Source organism: Anopheles ziemanni, chromosome 2, assembly GCF_943734765.1.
Source record: "Anopheles ziemanni chromosome 2, idAnoZiCoDA_A2_x.2, whole genome shotgun sequence".
NCBI classification, from domain to species: Eukaryota; Metazoa; Arthropoda; class Insecta; order Diptera; family Culicidae; genus Anopheles; species Anopheles ziemanni.
The window spans coordinates 14,198,426-14,219,295 of record NC_080705.1 but is presented as its reverse complement, the minus strand read 5'-3'; the positions used below and the strand labels follow the sequence as shown (position 1 = coordinate 14,219,295).

General features: G+C 46.1%; 1 protein-coding gene across 1 annotated transcript in view; it reads left to right on the top strand.

Moving 5' to 3' along the window:
* The window catches only part of LOC131294975 (protein O-mannosyl-transferase TMTC2), a 118,064-nt gene that overhangs the window by 69,781 nt on the left and 27,413 nt on the right, over nucleotides 1-20,870 (top strand). Inside the window, exon 4 of the mRNA XM_058323033.1 lies at nucleotides 7,935-8,049. Within this exon, the coding sequence (XP_058179016.1) occupies nucleotides 7,935-8,049 (115 nt within the window). The remainder of the gene's footprint in view (nucleotides 1-7,934; nucleotides 8,050-20,870) is intronic.

Below are 20,870 nucleotides of genomic sequence, written 5' to 3'. Positions count from 1 at the left end.
GCTCGAATTTCCGCTTCCCCCAGCCCGGTGCGCAGTCGAATTGGGTTTCCCAGGGAGATATTAGAGCACGCCCCGGTTCGATGGTTTTCTGACGGCGCTAGCCCCCCCGGTTTATTGAAATTCCTCTCCACATTGGCACGGACGACTCGAGCCAATTATAATCGATAAATTTTGATTAAAGTCAATTTCACCAATAACGCGCACCAGCTGGCCCTCGGCGAGGGGCAAGAAAGGGCCCTGGCTCCCGTTCAATCAGCAATTCTAATGAAGGTGCCTCGCCGATTTTACATCGAGCGCGCGAGTCATCAAACAACGAACCGGTTCGAACGCTAAACGGATGACAGGCAAAAACTGAAAGATCTTCGCCATCTGTAATGCTTTTTGCTTCAAATAAAACTCCCTCCGATGGTGAAGATGGACGTACTTCAAAATCATGCTTTTCAAGTATCTGGTGCTCGGTATTCACATGACGCTGTGCCTTCGAAAGCACTGGTCCTGCATCCGAAGAACGCTTGAGTCGACCTTTCGGCATGCCGGAGGGCAACATTCTCCACATCATCACTTTTCCGATGCGCGCGGAATATCGAACGAGCGGCGAAAGTTTGTTAGAGCACATTTGAAGAAAAAAATTTTGGAGCAAAAAATCGAATAAACATTCCGTCCCTACGTGGACCGGTGAATTTGAAACCTGCCACGACCACCCGACCTGGCAGCAGACATATTGATGGATAACGGCTCCCGGACACGGGTCGGTGCCATAAAAATGAAGCAAAACACGCCCTCCCCGACTTCGGCCGGCGGAGAACCAACGACGTGAAGTGATTTCGGCAAACGCACCACCGAAGAATAACACCCCGCGGGCCAAAATGGAAACGTGGGTCGTTTGGAGAGGACTTCTTGCCGCGAGGCGAGTTGCCGCCGATGTGGTCGGTTTGTTGTTTTTGAATTATGAGTCCGCACGCGGAAAGCAGAAGACGAAATGGCCCCTTCGACCGACGGCGAACGCTGTTGCTTCAACGTGCTGAGTTGAATTTGACAGTGATGCAAAAATTTTCCTACGGCAATTTTCACCACAAACCATTCCCACTCCGTTGCGTATTGTCAGTTACTTCTCATTCCCCTTGCTCCATTCTCTAGCCTGGCTGCCTCGTGGGGACGTGGGGGAAGGGTGCATAAATTTTCCCGACCGAGCAACAGCGTCCCGATGATGGCGGAGTCCACGGAAAAATAGGAACCTTTCCGCGGAGGGATGCATAAATAAAAGGTCGCAATCACTGACCGCGCATATAAAGTCGATGCGAAAATAAGACCGTGGCGCCGAAAGGTTTTTCTTCAAATGTCCAAGAAATGGATGGTGAAAATTTGGTAAGGCAGGCAAACAAAAACAAAAAATAAATATTCGGAAAAACAAAACACCGCGAAGGCAAATTCGTGATTCGCATAAAATTTACTGTCGCTCTCCGGACGCTTTCCATTTCGGGCGAACGGTGGCGACGCTAGGCGGTGGTACGTTTTGCGATTTAATGTGCGCTGACCTATTTACGGACAATTAGGAATCAATTTGCGACGGAAATTACTGCCGCAGGACTGCGATTCGTTCCGATTCCGAGGACTCTTCGGTGGGCACATAAAAACCGCGCGCATCGCTAGGAGACAGAATGGAAATAAATTATACCGGCGAACCGAACCGATACCGGTGCCTAAACCGCACGCTCTTCGAGCTTAGCGTGTACGAATGTTTTTCGTGGTGTATGGTTCTATTTTTGGAAGGCCGAAGGAATAGGTAATGGGCCCTGCAGGAAGGAACCTATTGAATTTGGCAGCTTGGAAAACTTGGTTTCCTACATAATTCGACATGCCATGATTGACGGTGATTTGTGCCGGGGAGTTTTCCTTCCAACTCGTTTGCGAGGCACGCAAAACTTAAACCGTGCGGTAAAACCACACCTTGAGCCGCTCGAAGTTTTGGGGCCCCAAAATGTATCGTGTTGGGAGAACAATCCGGGTTTCGGTGCACCCAGCCTCTTACCTACTTTCCTCTAGCAGGTTGTGAACTACATAATACATTTTCAATATTCAAATTAACCGAATTCTGTCATCATTCGGTGTTCGACTTCTCATGTTCTTCGACATGAAGGTTTCCTGCATAAGAGTTCGGCTGTTGTCTTCCTCCGAACTTTGCAGTGTTCTCCCACGGGTTTTACTGCATCGCCCACAGTCGATCAATAACGATCGAAGCCGACGTTCTTGGAAAGGTCTGCGCCATTCCATCGGCCCGGCCACCATTCAACTGGTTTTCCCAGCAGTGGAAAAATTGAGACAGAAGACGAAGGATAACATCTTCTCGCAGCCAACGAGCACAAACAAATGGATGGAATCGACCCCTTTCTACGAATGGGAATGGTGGCGACACCGGGGTTCGTAACAGCATTCGCCGGCTCCGGAGCACACCGGAGCGTAGTGGAAAAGCATACGGCCACCGGCACACGGTGGTTCGACAACATCGACCGATCCGGCGTGAACGGAACGACGTTATCGTGCTGCCGGTTGTCATTTGTTATCGTTATGCGCATACCTAGTTAATATAAATTTAATTCAATTCCTCCGTAAACGTCATTATAGATTCAATTTCAAGCCTCGGGATGGAGATAGTTTTGCGATCCTTCGTCGGGTCGTTCGGGTGAGCAGAAGGGGCGCTGGCGGGGAGGCAAAACGGGGCCCAGTAATGGACTTTTTCGATCAGATACCACTAAACATTTGTGAGTCGTTTTTCAAACCGGGCCCGTCGTTTCCGGCACTCATTTAAAGGTCACTAAAAAGGTTAGACACGGGATGAAAGTGTGTGGCTTTGGGAACCAGAGGGGTTGAGGAATTAATTAGTTTTCGTGTGGAGATTGACGTTTTAATATTAACCAGGACCAAATTTAAATTTATTTCATAATGTTTGGCTAGATAAAAATATACTTTGCAAATGTGACGCAACGAAATAAGAGTTTTAAAATCACTTACTAATTTTACTAAACTTTTAAAGATGAGTAAAAACTTGTTCGGCCTTGGACTCACTCGAGTCGCAGGCAATTTTCCAAAACAATTATTATCATCGTCAGTTCAGGTTACGAACCTCTAGTGCTCCGTAGCAATTACTGCCAGCCAGCTTCGTTCCACTTTTTCTCAAGTTGGTCAATATTTATTTTCTGCGCAACAGAAAAAGCACTCGATACGCATCGGTCCACTTTGCACAAAATTTTCCCCTCAGCATGGTTTCCGACGCTTTTGCAGCGTTCAGCGACAGTGACAGTGCGTTGATAAAGTTTTCTCAAGATTTCGGCCCAAGTTCGTTCGACCGGAAAAAGCTACACACAAATATGCTTCATTTGGGACCCGGAGGGAAGGAACGTTTCGTTCGGGGCCGGGAATGGGGAAGGAAGAATGCACGGGAAACCACCAACCATGACCATGCAAGCACCCGGTCGGTGGGAAAGTCCTTTCGGTTGAGTTGATCAATATATACCCCAAACAGGGTGCGCCAGGCTTTCGTGATGCAACATTTTGTTTTATTTACCTTTTTTTTCTATCGCTTTCGTTTCTCATTTTCAAAGCCAAGAAAATTAATTTCGATGGTAAGTTTCCCGCCCTGCACCACCCCCGTCGCCATGGGCGCCGTTGTTGCTGTTGTTGTTTTTTCTAAGACAACCATCGCCTACCCGTTTGGCGCACAGGCATCCCTTTTTCCGCTTCGATGGAACGAGGGTTCAAAAACATTCCTTCTGGCAAGTAGAAAGGAAAAGACTTTAACTTTTCCGAAGGTGGTACTTTAAATTTTCTTCCACCAATTATTGCTTGCCACTGTGCAGCACGAAAGCGCTTGATTCAGGGAATGACGCAAACCACATCACGTGTTCATGTATTCTCAAAACGAAATATTCCACAAAGAAAGTCTTCATTATTTAATGGTTTTTATTGTAAAGGCAATGTTTTAACAGTCCACTATAAATTATGTTAAATAATATCCTATTTGAAATAGTTTTCCTCAATCTCTAGATCACATTCTTAAAGCTAATGTTTTACATCCCACGGAGGTTTATTCTCTTTCCTGTACAATCGTGATAACTTTGAAATGGTATTCATGAATTGGGCGAAGTAGAATAATTATGTAAAGGATTTGTGACTTTGTTATCAACTGGAACTAAAATGCTCTCGATTTTTGGGCCTACATACGGAATGGCAAAAGATTAACGATCGAGTGTTTGGTGGAAAGGGAAAAGTTGATACCAAAAAGTTTTCCACAGGTCCAAAACCGAAGTGAGCTAACATCGATGAAAACGAGATTTGTTGAAAATTTGTTAATAAGGATCTTCGGGGTGGAAGCAGGCAGCAAAACCCAAAAGGGATTGCGTTAGGGTTTGAAAAGAGAAAACCTTTTCCACATACAGGTAGACAATCGTGTTGTGGATAGAATCGAAAAACCCACCCCACATGATCAGAAGTTAGTGTTTCAACATTTGTTTGCAACAGTTTAATTGATTTTAATCGCACCGCGGAAAGGGGTTTTCCCGGACCCAATGGAAACGAGTCACGAGAGATTTTTATCGCACGCGCAAGGAGCCGGCTTTAAAGGTAAGCCTTATTTATGGGCTTTCCGACACCCGCGGAAATCACCTTAACACATGGGATTCGAGGGAGTTCATCTCTTTTCAATCAGCATAAATTTTCGCACCGAATCCTGACCGAATTTTCACCGGTGAAATTGTTCGCGTCCAATCTTTAAAACGGTGCAAGGAGGAAGGTTGTGAAAAATCTTACCTTGAAGTTGAATGAGAATCAACGCGCGAAAGCACCGGAATTCACGCGTTGGCCCGAAAATCCTTCCATCTAACCGAAATTCTGATGACTCCAGCAACAACTCACCGTTTCACTGTTTTACAGCGCCATCCGCAGCCATTTGGGCGTCAGAATAGGGGTTTTTTTTTTATGCTAAACATCGCATTTTCTTACTTTCTCCTTTTTCGCTCCATCGCTAAATCTGCCCCCATCGTTAAGGACGTGTTGCCGGTTTGATTTTGCTTACACGACGTAACGCTAGCGCAACCTTCGTCACCGCGCCAGTTGATTTTCAATCCGCTGGATTTTTCATCGTGTAAACGTTGGCATGGAACGATGGAAGCAGCAAAAGCGAGCGAGCAAACCAAATCACCGTGTGTGCACGTTATTTACTGTAGCGAACCAGGTAATTTATGGCCCCGGTTTTCACGCGCACCGTACCCTCCGCAAGCTCGCGCGCGCCGAGGGGCGTATCTTCTGGGGACGAACATTTTATGCTGAATGGGAAGTTTTCGAAGGGGGGAAAAGTAATGTATGAAAAGCTGGTGGAGGCAAGCAGGTAGAAAAAACTCTATCTCACGTTCGGTAAATTGTTACCGAAAGTTGGAAGCTAATTTTTCTTCACCGTACCTCCAACCAAGCGAGTTCGTTTGACGTGTGCCTGCACACGCAAGCGTTCGGAGGTGAATTAATTAAACCTTGCTGGGCTGCTTGCTGCACTTGGCATTATTAATTTGGCCAGGCAACATTGGCACATCATAAGCATCGATACCACCCAATACCGTCCTGGCGAAGGAAAAAAAACCCCTTCTCAGAGGGGAACACTTTTCTTATGGAATTCACGACCCAAAGTATACGCCAAGACGACGCTCACGAGGGACTAAGTTTTTTCCCCGGCAAGCCAAAGAAAAGCCGGTATTATTACCAGCCGGCAGATTGTGTCTCGTGTGTGTGTGTATGTGCTGAGGAAACTCTCCAACATCAAAAGCTTCCATCGAGAGGTTTGTGGCAGATGGTGGCGTTCAACTGAAACAATCGTAATTTCGTTGCCTTCACCTTCAGAGTCGAAAAACCATCGGCTTCCGATTATCGCACGGTACGATGGATCTGTGTGGGGCACGGGGAAGGTGGCCGTATGGTGTCTAGCTCCCAAGGAGCCTGGCGAATGCGAAGGGTTGCATAGAAAAAAATATCAGAAATCCCAACGATGCCGTACGAATGTAGAAAATCTGCGAAAAATGAGCAAATTTCAATTCCATCCTCAAAACTACTGTCTAGGTAGAAATGTTTGGGTGTGTTTGTGAGTGTGTGTGTATACTTATGGGAAAATGCTCCACCTCTGCCCTCTTCCCACAACCAATTCCACTCACTCATTGGCACACATTACCAAGGGCCGTTGGAGTGGCGCTACATTTAGTATGAAAGGAGAAGATTTTCGGTACTTAGTTTCACCGAATCATCAGCGTGCGAGTTTCTCCCATCGCTTAGCTTTTCTTCTCGTGTTTGAAGTATCTTTGAGTGTATATATCTATGTGTGTGTGTGCATATGTGCCAGAGACAGAAGATAAGTCGCCCCATTACCCCGTAGCATTCCGGTGGAAAGGTGTATATCCTTGACGTTGGATCCTTTTGCGAACGTCAGCTGTTTTTGGGGGGCGCCCGAAGCGGTGTCTCACCCAGACCACCAGCGGAATGTGTAATGGCGCTAATTTTGTCCACTTGTTTTCTCCCCTCCGACCCACCGTTAACCACCGTAGCCCACGGTTGATTGCTGAAGCTAATGATTCCATGAGCGGTCGGAGCATGAATTAATGCCGGATGGAAGGGTGAATCACGGTGAAGCGGGGTCTGGTGAGGGAACGTTGGTACCATTACTGAGAAAAAAAACGCTTTCAATGCTCAAAAGAGCCATGAATGGATCTGTTTCAGTGGCAGCGGTATTTATCTTTTCAAATTCAAGTAGAGAGGGGAAAGATTTTGTCTTATAAGGATATTTTCATAAGTCGTTGTTACGTCGGTGTCTTCCCTCGTTTGCCTGCGAGAAACGGACATGAAATTCATTCGCCTTCGCTTCATGAACCGAATCGCTATTTATGAGCCTTACTTACGCTGCATGAAAGTCAAGCTTAAATGAAAAGTACGTACGCTGGCAGATTTTAAGTGTACTTGTACTCACTGGTTATTCCTTGTTTCACTGTTTAAAAGTATCTATGAGAAATCCCCATTCAAACACAAGACCTGCAAGTGTATTTTTTGTGTTTCTAATAACCGCAATAACTCTTGTGTCGTTAGTTTAAGTATTTTACTACCGCTGACCTTTATCACGTGTCAGCTTGTCAGATTTCGGTTGCCGCTTAGCAGCCGCTAACGGATTGCAGATATTTTGAGGCAAGCCGTTTTAGCTCGTTTTCTTTTTGACAAAGGTTCGACACGTAACGCTCAAAACTGGAAAATTCACCTCCTTCCTAATGGCCTTGAAGAAAAGGATAGAAAATCCTTTTTACTGGCACGGGTTTGGGTTCTACTTGGCCACTGTTTCAGTACGATCGTAAAGATGCCTAAAACGTTTTCTATGGAATTATCACGTCAAAAGCAAAATCCACTTTTGGGAATGACAGGAATTGACAATAATTCTACATAGTAAAATACTTTAAACATGCACTACAACCATCTGTTTGTATTAAAGAAAACAATCTTTATGAGGATAAAAAAAACGAAGTAACAAATTTCAGGTATAAAAGTAATTTCGTACCTTCATCATTACCTGGTCGCTCTTGCGGATGGAAATAACGATAATTTCGGTTAATGCCTTCGCGAAAGGTCAGCTTTTTTGAGTGATAATTTCCCTAATTGCATTGATATCAACACCATTCGTACCGCATCTTCTTACCTTCATCCTCGCAAAAGCTTGCACAATCTGTGTTTCTGAAAAATTTCCATCACATTTACTTGCCAGCACCAAAAATGGGTTCACCTTTACCCTTCGCGGGATGGGATGAATTATGTAGGGAAAAATGGGTTTACTAATGAGTCAAGTTGTGCTGCCGAAACCGATAAAAAGCATTTCTAACAGTTTGTTTTTTTGTTCTTCTATTTCCCTCTTCCTTCGGCAGCCCTCGGAAATTTAGGAAGTGTCCTTAGTGCGCAGGGCCGCTATCAGGAAGCCAAGGAGGCCCTGAAGGCAGCACTCAGCCATCGCCCCAACATGGCGGATGTACATTATAATCTGTAAGTATGCAACATGAAGATTTGACTAACTTTTAAGTTGCGTTATTGTATGGGTTTGAAAATGTCCTATGCTTTCCCTTGCTTATATTGCGTTGTTTTACTTATTATTATCATTTCAATAGTGGTGTTATCCATTGCAAGAAAACTGTTCGACTTCCAAACGAAAGGACTTAAAATCCTCCCAACATCCTCACCAGGCGAAGAAATATATTTTCATTTTAATGTGCCTCACCAATCCGTTCCATCGACCAGATCTCTTCCAGAACCCGACGGGGAAAACAAACCTCAGCCAGGCGCCAAAAGTTGAGTGGCTAAAACGGGCGAAACCGATTCTTTCATTTTGCCGCCGTTTCCCGGATTGGTAGGGAAAAATCGGCAAAAGCTAGCCACGGGGAAGAAAAAAGGCCGGGCGTAATCTATCAATTGAAATGCTAAACTCAATAAGATAACCTCTCCATAATGTCACTTTATTTCCGTGAGCCATTCGGTGGCACCATTCGGGGCAAAAAGTGTCGGGCACATCATGACGACCAGCGGTGGCTCAACCGAACCACGACGGTGCCGAACCGATGCCGGAAACCCGCAACGAGGAAAGGTTAGCCCTGGCGCTATAGTGAAGTGAAGGGTGGTAAAAGACAAACCCACACGAGGCAAAACAACCCAGAGGCCGATCAATATAAATAAGGAAAATCGAAAGGAAACGAATGCTATCTGACACTGCCCCGCCACGTCTTCCCCAGGCTTGACGGCGGAAGGAGCGGTGGATGCCGGTTTGGCATATGAATCTTGGTCTGGCAGGCTAAAAAAACGGGAAGATAAAGGACCCGATCAATATTCCCCACGATCAACATCCGCCCGGCTCCGACCCGACACTCGAGTGACGCTGTCTCGAGCCTATAAATTTTCCCTTATTTATTAGTTTAGCATAGGGAAACCCATCCGGTACCAGGCGCGGCACAGGAACACGACCCACGGTGGTGCTGCTGCTGCACGGGAAATGGAATGGCAAGGGCAATCTCTTGAAGATTTCATCTCGTCGGGGTCGCCTGGTGCGGATGAAGCGAGCTGAAAACCGTACGCCCCGGAAGAGTCCCTCGGATTTCTCTTGACTTCTGATTTGCGGCGACCCCGCACGCCCTTTACCTTCGCCACGTTCCAGCGTCGGCTGTTTATCGAACTTTCGCACGATAGCTTGGAAAAGCGAGTCATTCAACCGTTGCCAATCGGACAAACCCGGTAGGGCTTTTATCCTGCGCTCAGTTTTATGCCACGGAAAAGAGCATAGCAGGAAAGGGCGGAAGGCGCAACTCGTCGAGTGAGCGATAATCCAACACCAACCGGGAACTTTTAGGTCAACTTCTCGGGGAGCGGCGCGGGGAAGGTCGGATCCGCAGGGGCAGAAGGTTCAATTGATTGAAAATCCTACTTCAAAGCTTTTCATAAGGTTCAGATTAGCGGTTGAAACTCATTTCTGCTTCGAAAGGACACCAACAAGGAAAAAAGCATCCTTCCGCATGACGATTATTGAAACCACAGAACCTGAAATGTTCTCCACGTCGAGAGGGCGCTCGGCTTTTCAGGTGCCGTCGGTGAAATGCGGGTGGAGTTTCCAGCGGTTTTGGTTTCACTTTTATTTCTTTTCTTTATTCTGGCTATGGAGTGGGAGTATTTCTGGAAGATGAAGTAAGATACCTACATCGGGGAAAGAACTCGACGGCGTTTTAGAGAAATTTTTGCCTTGGGTTAAAGTGTTAAACCATCTCCAAGCGAACGTTGGTCTAATCCGGAATCTCTTTAAATCCTCTGTAGAGCAGGAAGGAAAAACGCTGTCCCACCTACCGCCTTTTTCTAGACTGGGAAAAGTTTCAGGAACGCTTTCCCCCCGATGTTGTCTCGTAATGTCTACGGTTTAATTCATCCTAAGACAAAACAGGACACTGGCTTAGCGAAGTATCTTGACGCGCGCTTGAAAGCACACGGCAAACTTACCCGGGTCTGCTTTTATCATCCATCCGTGACAGCGCTGCGCCCGGAGGGAGAGGACATTAACGTTCGCCACCGATACCACCAGCCTTTTCCCGAATCCGGAAGCTGTCGACATTGAATGGGACAAACCGCTGACAGCTTTATCGTGTCCGAAGCGCTTGCCCCGGAGCGCCACCGGCATCGAAGGCTGGCGCTTCCCTTTTCATCCGGCTTTTGTCTGGCATCGGTGCAGGGAGAGGCCAGAAACAACAGATAAATAACCACACTAATATATATGTTTGTTGCCGAAAGGCGAAAGATAGATAGGTTTCTTTTGGCCCAACCGAGAACTGATGAGAACCTGGACTTTTGGATCGGGGCATATTAAAGCTTCAGTTAAACTAGGACTAAAGAGATGAGAGATATTTCCAGTTTCGTGATACAAGTTCAACGTTTACAATTTTTAGTATTAAAATTTGAACTAATATAATACAAAGTTAATTTTAAAAAACGCCATGGCTTAGTGGTTGGATTTTCTTTTGGTAATAAATACGATCGCTGTAGAAAAATAGACATAATCCATACAAAAAATGGACTCATGATTTTCCCATTCGGACATAAGAAAAAACCAAAAATAAAACGGCCCATCAGCTCCAATGGGCACCGATTCAACCGGACAGGCGTTCAACTGGCTTAATTGATTTCCTTTCGCTGGAGACGTGACCGGTTTCTTTAGGTAATCTTAACAACCCGTCTCTCGGCTGTGGCTCGAACCGCCCCGGTTCTTGGCAGCAAAATATAATAAGCAATCAAGTGGCAACCATCAACATCGTGCTCATTGCCATCGTCGCCAGGCATCATCATCATCATCATCATCACCATCTTGGACGTCTTTCGCATGGCTGAAGTGTTCCGAGTGGTCAATAAGACCGGTCGATGCTCCGAAGCAGCTCGTAATGGAGTTGGACAGTTTTGACAGAATGCCAAGAAGTAGGGATGGCCTGCCTTTTCTTAAGCCCTGTTAAGAGCCGAGCCGGCTCAACCTGGCGTACCACCTGGGGGTGGTGGTAAATAATTCCTTGTGCGTCTTGTAAAATCGAATACTGTCGATAACATGGCCATGGAGAACGTTTTTGAGGCAATTAACTGTAAAAGCGGGGGAAAGTGAATACCATGTTTTGATGGTTTTATCGACTGTGTTGCACTTTATAGATATTTATCGCTGAAGTGACACCTTCTCGGTTTCTGTCATAAAGCAGGTCAAGTAATACAGGTTGTATGTACATTTGCAGAAAAGTCCTATTCATCTTAGCGTACTAAGGATTTACCACACAGCTTTCTTTAGAGAAAAGCTCGACTGCTGAATGCGCTATAAATCCATCTTTCCCGGCATGGAACTACTCAAAACGTGTGAGTTTTACATGGCTATATATAAAAGATAGACTCTCTTATCCAGTTCTATACTTCACAGCCCACCCACCGGCACCATCACTTGTTAGCTCGCCGGAAATTCCCGCTCCATATCGCACATACTCATAATCTTTCACAAAACGGAATGAGTCTGTGCGGAGCGAATGAAAAGTCCTTTGGCAAACTATTTCCACTCTTCCGCTTCCCTCGGAACGCTTTCTCAATGCGATATGTTACATGGCATGGTTGGTTACAGTCACAGCAACAGTCAGCAGAAAGATACATTTCTGCATACTACAATCGTGCAAAAAGGGCCATCCAGGGCAAAATGGAGAACGAGACAGAGCGACAGAGTGAATAGTGTTGGAAAGTAGTGTCTGAAAGGCCGCTCCGGTGGAGGGCCCGGAGGAAAAATATGTACGGCGAAAAAGAGGCGACTCGGCTCTATTTATAAAATAACTTCCCCAACCCACGCCCCCCGCCCGCTCGCATGCCGGGAAAGCTTTTCGTGACGTTCGCAACCGGTGCCGCGAGCGAAATGTATGAAAATGTCCTTCCCATTCGTTGTGTAAGGGTAAGCCCCGGTCGGAAGCTTTCTGCCACGTTCCTTTTTGCAAGTGGCGATGCAAAATGGCTGCGAACGACGCTCGTATGGCATTTTCGCTGTGTGAAAAAGGCAATGATGTTTACTTCCTTCAGCGCGACAATGGCACCACGAGCGAGGGAGGGAGGGAGGGATGGGGAAGAGGGGATAACTGTTTGCGAAGAAAGTCCGCCCCGCACCGGAGGGAACGGCGCCATCGGAACTGGCGGCACGGGTACTCATTATGAGCATTATCTTCCACTGGCACTGCTTTCGGCTCGTGAAAAGAGCCACATTATGAGCACTGCAGCATGGCGAACCCGTAAACCGGCCCGTGGAACGTGGGAAAAAATGGGTACGATAACAAACGTGAAATGCAGGGCTACGGCACAAGAGACAAATCCGAAAAATACGACAATCTGAATGGAACATTTGCAGCGGATGGGCATGAATTGTGGCCGGCAGCCCTTCGCGCACAGTGCTGGAAATGTGCAGAATTGGAGTGCCGATTCTTGTATTGCAATTTCTTCTACTTTTTTTTGTGTGCTTGCTCTGCTTTTGTCAATTGTCAATGTTTTTTTTTGCGTCCATCAGATGTTTATGATAGGAACCGACGAAGAATAGAAAACATTCATCCGCGGGAAGGAATGAGCAGCTTTTTAAGAAAAGGACGTGCACGATGGGGTACTTACGGTGACATTTCGCAGACTTTTGTAACAATCATTAGCCAGAATAAAAACGACATTATAAGCTGAAATGCAAAGACCCGTAACCAGAACCAGTATTTCCAATGGGTATGGTAATGCAGGGATAAATGTTTCTGCCATTTCAACATTCAAAAATGAAGTTTTCGATTATTCTTTTTCTAGTAAGCCACCCACAGAATAATAACATATTGATCATTTAAGACAATTTTCTTGAATTGTCTTTAAGTTGTTTAAAATGGTTGGTGATGAGGTTATAAGAAGTTAACCTACCTACAAAGTTTCCAACAAACACTGGTTTTCACTTCTATAAAACTGATATCTGTTCCTACCTTAAGAGAAAAAGAGTGTAATCAAGCTAAAAGTCAAAAACTAAATAAACAATGAAGCTCAACCAACGCCAAGTGCCAAATGGGACGCCAGAACCGGTGACCTCCGTCACGGTGAATGGTCAAAAGCCGTAACGCCGAGTGCTGTCGGAAACTCTCGCTGTGCACACTCCCTTTTCTAACCGCCTCGGCAGCATTTCCACCGACCGGTAAGTGGTTTTTCACTGTTCCTTCACAATCGCCACTCATGGTCCGCCCATTTGGCACGAGCAAATCCTTTACGGCAACACAAGCCCCTCCCCCCCCCCTCCTCCCCCCCCCCCCCTTGGACAAGTGGAAAGCGATAAACAAACATAGGTAAAGAGTACGGATGGAAGTGGAGTTGAGCGGACATGAGGACGCGAGGGGAGACAGACTGGTGCGAACGGCGAAAGTCAAAAAATACTTGCGGAAACGGTTCGGCAAAATGAAAATTAAAAATTAATGCGAACAAATTAAATAAACACATTCTAAAACTATAAATTACTTTCGTCGCTTTTCGGTACGGTTCGGTCTGCTCTGCGGCGTTCGCTGTTGAAGTTGTGCCGCAAATTCTGGGCTGCGAATGCAACCCAAGGACGATTACTTGGTGCAGGGGCCTGTTGGTTCGTGCCCGGCTGTTGTGTTCCATTTCCTGGCCCAGACGGGTGAAACAGCTTGCGGCTCGTGCCACCGACAACAGGCATGGAAGCTGACTTTGAATGATGGCGCTAACTGGAATTGAAGTTTGAATGGAACCGATTTTACTCCCCGGGGTCATGCGAGCATAATCTAAGTGGACGTAAATTGTTTTTAAGCGATCATTAAAATTTATTTGAGCTTTGTCAACTTTCAGACAACGGTCTAGTAAATTTGAATTCCTAATAATAATTTAGTTTGATTGAGTTTTATTAAGCGTCATCTGCAAACATTTTTATCCACTAAAATTGTTTAGTATAATAGACACAGATACAGTGTTCCGCTGCTCAAAAAACACTGCAATATATAGTGAACGTTTCTAGTGAACTGTCCTAGTTTGTCCGATTATTGCGCTCCGTGACAACAAACTCGTTCGCTTTTCCTCAGTCCACAATCATCTTCGCGAACCAAGCGCAGTTTCCCGCGTGCTCGGTTGAAAAATGGTTACGACGCAATGGCTCAAGCCCATTTCGAGTAGTCTCCTGCCAGCGTACGCGGCTTCCAGATACTAATGGGTCTTTTTAAATGGCCCACTGTGGGTGCAACATACTTTTTTTATGCCCACCGACACTGCTCGTGCAGCCCGTGTTCCACTCCGTTGTTTCGACGGAAGCGCGCTATCAGTCGTTGGTTTCTTCCGTTTCCGCACGTTCTGAATGGCTTTTCCTGCAAAACGGAGGAGCGCGCCCTTGAGGCAGCGCCGGTGATCGCGTTGGCGCCAAATATTATATTCACGTGCCGCAAACCGAACGACTTGAGTAAAGGTGACCGAGGACAATATGAGCGTGGAAAATGGAGCTTTCCCGAGATATGGGTGCCGTTTACGTCCCCCCGGGGTGGGGGGGGGGGGGAAAGCAAGCTGCCAGGCACGCAAAGTGGGCGACACTGGTTTTATTTATCCAAACTGTGCGCGTGCGGCCCGAACCTTTGGTTGGAAGGATTTTTGTAAAGGATACTTTTTTTTGCAAATGGAGAACATGTGTTCGCAAATGGGAAGACTTACGCTTATGTGCGCATTGACAAGGGTACTGGAAGATCCCACGAACAACCGTTATTGTGGTTTCATGGTTTGCAAAACGATCGATATTGTTTTGTTCGGGGTTGGGTGACCTTTTTGTCGTGGGAAGAAGATGTAAATAATTGTTTTGTTCAAAAGTTTGCTTTTCGTAAATAGAAAACCTTTTCCAACATCGGCAGATTCACACATGTGTACCGACAATTAGGTCGTTGAACAATGGTTTTGAAGCCATATTTGCCCTTGACTCCTTCATCTCATTCTCAAATATACTTAAGAAGGTTTTTCCAGTAATCGACTCCTACTACCGTTCGAAACTCTCAGACGTACCGAAATAACCCCAAACAAATGAAGCAGGTTATGTAACAAACAAACAGTGCAATTAATTACATTCGCTCGCTTTTGCACGTTACTGGATGGTGCTCGAAACGCTCGTCGTAATATCGAACATGGGATGAATTACTTCCTAAAAAAAAAGCTCTACCCTGGATCTAAAGTTGTTGACTCCACCGAATTAACCTTTTCGTTCGAAACGATCTTACACTCGAAAGCTTGACTGTTTTTACCCAAAACCCGAACCCTTATCGGCGCTCGAGCGGGAAACCAATTTCCCTCCCCCAAGGCAATCGGGCCCACCAATGTTTGTACAAATCCATCCGATGTTGTGGTTTTTCCAGTTCCAGAAACCCCTTTCCGGAGCGGAGCTCGATGTACGTACTCGAGTCGCCGCTGGCGAGCAGTTAGTTACGCAAACTACCGATGTCGATGGGTGCAAAAATCGAACCGGATTCGAAGTCGCATTTTCCTGCACCATGAGCTGACCGCACAGAGGAGGTGGAAAAAAGTGTTACCGTTCGCCCCATGGTAGAATCAATCCGGTGCAACGCGTTCGTTGGGATGCAGCAGTTGTTGCCCCCGGTGGTTTTGGGGAAGTTGATGATGCCCGACGTATACGTCCACGCTACGAGATAACAGGAAATGTGATTTCTCGACTGGTATGGACAGAAGCCCGAATTTATCCAACGCTAGGTAGAACGGATTGGTTCGATTAAAATACTCAACACTAAACCACCGTTGATAGATTCGTTGGAATGATCCATGGTAATGTAACTGAATTTATCAGTGGAACATCATGCTTCTATCGAAGCCACTCCAATGCTTTCCAATGTGATGTAATAAGTCTCATGTTAAATTAAAATGCAACGGTGGAGTTCTTTCCCCACTTAAGAATTTCCATCACTACGCGGACTAAGCATATTCTGACAAATTTTGCACGGAACCTGCAAATACATACATACCCCAATAAATTATTTCATGCCCTCAGCAAAGTCACCGACTCGACAGTTTCTTCTGCCAAGCGAGCATTCATATTCATTATTAAAACTCATTAAAGTTTCCCCCGCCGTCGACCGTGCTGGGAATGTGAGTGGAAAGTGGCATGGAAGGAGGAAAGCTACCGACCGCACGTCAAATGTTCGCCGGCCGGGGTTGCCAGAATCAGGGAATTAGCTCGTCAGTATGAGACACATTCACCAGGAAGGATGTAAAGGCAAGAATAAAATACGACAAAAAAACAACGCCACAAAAACTGCAGATCCTCTCCGTCGGCAAATGAATGAAGAAAAATAAATCCCGCAAACGAGCGCTTCGAGCCGAATTCCGAACCTGGCACGAGCGCACACTCGTACTCGAGAATGTCCATCAAACCTCATTTGTCTGGGCTTTCGCTCACCCCTCGGACCCGTCCCCGGGTTTGCAGCTGGGTGGGGGGTTTCCCCGCCCCCGCCGGCTAATCGGGCTGGACTGACGAGAAAATGATAGCCTCGGATGGAAGCAGATTTATCCTCGCTCGCTCGAAAAAACCCCAACGTTCGCCTGTTTCGTTTCACTCCAAGGACAACAATTTCGGGGTTCGACGGTCCCTGGCCGGTTGAACGGGGTATTTTTCCACCAGGCACAAGGATGTGTGTGGCGTGTGTGTGTGTGTGGCAGTTGGAAGCGGAGGATAAACATCGTGACGGATTCGTTTCGTACTGAGTAAATATTCATGTGTGGCATAATAAATTACTCATCCGTTTGCGTTTTGGTACGCCCCGTCCAACCCAACCACCCCTATCTCGTCGCCCGACTCAGCTTTTCCACCCCGAAACCTCTTAAAAGTGCCTTACAGAGCATGGGCACAGTGGCAAATGGCAAATGTGTCGTGTTGCTGGCTTGTAGGGTCGTGCCCCGAACAACGAACCAACGATGCAGCATCACTTTTCGAGAAAACGATAAAATTATGAATTTATAAGAATGTCTCTGCTTCACTCTACCGCCCCTCCCCCATGACCCTGTGCCTCCCCTCAAGCGCCCAAGCCAAGGATATTATATCTCCGAGCATGAAATTGGACACCCGTAAAATTCTCTTTAAAAAAGTGGGAAAAAAACCCAGAACACTACTCTGCCGTTGCCTTTGCCGAAACCGAAAAGAGATATACACACGGGTACCGGCACATGGCAGACGGAACAGACTGAATTGACGACAAAATAACCTCGGGTCAGGGAGCATCTGTGGTTTGACGAAATTGTATCCAGTTGTGGTGAGCTAAACGGTTTCAAAGAGCGAACAACGAAATGTTTCGTGTGCATGCTTCAGGTCAAACAATTGTGCACATCAGTCACAGAAACGATGTTGAAGTTTAAATGCGACCGAAAACACAGATTCTTTGTCCTCTTAATGTGTCAGTTGAAGAAAAACTCGGGTTTGTAATACAAACAAAATATTTCTATAAGGCATTAAAACTGAATTCCTCTCAAAGTTGCTACTCGACAGATGCATAATTAGAAAATTCAACACCGCATCATTTTATCGCATCCCATCGCGCTCTTACCCAGTACCAAGACCATCTTGATCAATCTCCATTTTTTGACGCCATCGCCCAGCAGGACACACTCCGCCAGGGTTCGCTCATCAAGCATCGATTGAAGTTTCGATCCACCCTCTGCTCAAGAGCCAGCAATCAAACCATCGTCGGAAACTGCTTCGCTTGTGAAAACTGACGCCTTGTAGTAGGTCCTTGCCACCGGGGCCCGGAAATCTCAACAAGGTGTCAGCCACACTCGCTGTCAATCGAGTCGCTCGGGTCCGGTGCGGCGCCGAGCGGCAACCGTTCCGGCACGCTGCAGTCGATGGTGTTTGATTAATAATGCATATTCATCGAATTGCAAACAGTCGGCCGCTGAATCGGCACTGCTCGGTGCGGTGTCACCTTTCACCCGGTTGCGCCACGCGGCTTGTCGGAAGGGGGTGTGAAAATGAGCGATGCATCCCTCACCCCTCGTACTACCACATCCGCAAAGCGGACCGGAGTTTCCCGGAACCGGAATGAGCGGTATGTGCTTGAAACGGGTTGGAACTTAAGTCTGTCCTTTGCTGAAACCTGCCGATGAGTGATAGGTAGATGGTACTTATCGCAACTTCCCCGTGCAGTCGATGGTGACAGGGACTAAAAGCTGCGAGAAGTGAAAACGGATGCTTGAGAGGATAGGGATGAGATTCAAACGAAAAAAAAAATATGGAGGAAATGCCGCATGCACCAGCATGCAGTATTGGTGTAATTTTGAAATTAATGGCGTCAGAGAGCACTTCAAACATCGGCTAAGGACTTGGAGCGCTCGAGAGCGAGCAAAGGTGTTTGATGGTAAACACTGAGTATCGGGTGGTGTTTCATAGAACGGTCGAAGTTTTTCATGCTGATCAAACAGGCCACTTTAAAAGATGCAGAACCTGTCAGCATACGAGATGCTCCTCTAAGTGACGTCAATGATTTAACCCATACTTTCGCAATATGTTGGTGAAGAAAAATTTATTTTTCTCTTGTTTTTGGTTTTAAACAAGTTTCTTGAAATGGAAAAAAATACATTACACGCAGTTACCTCGCTCAAGGAATGCAACGAAGCGACACAAGAAACACTTCAGCAGCACTCGCTCATTTCGTGCCAATTACACTGAAGAAGCACTCGAAGGCCGCCGTATCTGGTTTGTCGGCCGTGCGCGCGTCTAAATAGCAACCAAGGAACTCCTCTTTGGCGTGGCAAGCCACTAAATTATCACGCCCGGTCGTTCCGGCGTGGAAATTTCATCGTAGATTACATCTTTACTCGGCCTCGGCCCCGAGTGGGCATGCATGGGAATGGATTTCCAAGAAGCGCGCTTTCACAGGCTCCCTTTGTCCATCTTTTTCGCTAAAGTTGGCTAATTTTGTTTCCACTTTGCAACCACTCGCTGCTAGGTCGGATGTGTACAGTGGCGAATCTTGAGCTTTTAATTGCAACTATCTGAACGTCGGTGCGACGCGATGCACAATTTGAGGGGGAAATCCGCTTCTGAAACCAAGACCTTGCCTTTGGGAAGAGCATCCAACTGTCAGAGGGTCGGTTTGTTTACTCCTTTCATAGCGTTTCATTTGCTGTACACATCTTAAGCACAAAGGGTAACTTGAAAACCAAACTATAAAAATGATGCTCAAACATGAATCATTAACGTGGGTACGAATCCGTTGCTTGTTATCGTGCAATCCTTTACCCTTCAAGTAATGTTATTCATGCACGAGTTACGGTAAACCATGGGAATGCAATTTTCTTTTTTTTCCCGCAATGCAACTTTGACAGGGTTGTTCGTTATGTTTTCTCAATGTTGACGATATGTTCTATCCATGGAAATGGTGGTATGAAAAGCATCGATTTCTATTTTTCGGATTATAGCAATTATTCTTTTTCCTTTCCTATTTTTTTTCGATTTCATATGACTGCCACATACATTTCAATCTGCTCACGCTTCGTATATTTAATAATAATAATAATTTTCTCAGTTCGTTGAAGAAATGCTGATCACTAAATGATTTGAATTATTTGACACAACCACCCTTGCTTGCACATCAAGAACAACCTCTTCTGTATTTAGCAAAAGCGAGAGATAAACCCACAAACCCCAGATAAAACTATCACTTGCTCGCCATGACGTCTGCGTTGCGTCCGTTGGCTGTTTGTTGTTAAAGGGACAATATGCTACGTTTACCCCATGGACCACTAGGCCATTAACTATTCAGCGAACTGAGGGCTGAAAAATAGTTTGGTCTACAAGAAAATTAAATGCTATCAACGCTTGCGTCCACTGATAAACGGGAAAACAAGGGCTCCTAACAGCAGCAGCAGAAGCAGCAACAGCCAACAACATCGTTACTAGGCAAGAGAATTCCATTCTTTTAGCAGCTCGACGTCAACAGTGCTTTAAGGATGTAGAACAATGCGAGCACTCTGTTTCTGGCATGGCACAATGGCCATGCGTCTGCTGCAGGTTTTCCCGGAAGATTTTGCTCGTTGTCAACCGTTTTAAATGGTAATTCAAGCTGGCGCGGCGCCTTGCAAACACTCCCAACGGCCTCAGCTAAACGCCGAGTGGTGCATTTTTCTCACAACTAATGCGTCTGCTTGCGTCTCGCCAACGGAAAACCCCACTCTCCGGACGAGTGAAAGTGTGCTTCTTGCTTTCTCCTGTCTGTGAAATACACCAACAAGCACTATCGCTCGCAATCTGAAATTAGGAATAAAATGTTTTAACGAATAGCTAATTTTCATTTCACCCCCCGTCAGGTGCTGGGGAATGAGAATGAGATCGGCTGGAATTCGCCCTTCCAAACGTTTGCGAAGTGCAAAGCAAGGTCGGCCGATCGCGTCTTGTGATCTGTGCGATAAGCAACAAACATCCCCGTCGACGGGGAAAAAACTAACGATAATCTGTGAGCAGAAGGGATAAGACACCATCTTCCATCACATTTACACCGTGAGGGCCGGCAGAGGCGTAATGAACGCAATAATAAAATGTGCTTATTTACAGGCGGGCAACAAATTACGACCACCGTTCCTGCCAGACTGTTGAAGAGTAAGGAGAGGAAGGGACAGCGTGGAGCTAACCAAGTCAAAAGCATAAGATAGGGATCGATTCAAAGCCCTCTTTTGCTTGGAGGAAAGTGTTATTTTGTATCGACACGATAAGCATGAAGGACAAACGAGTAAACATCTATAAGAGAGTTCTATAATATAGTTCTTTAAAATTA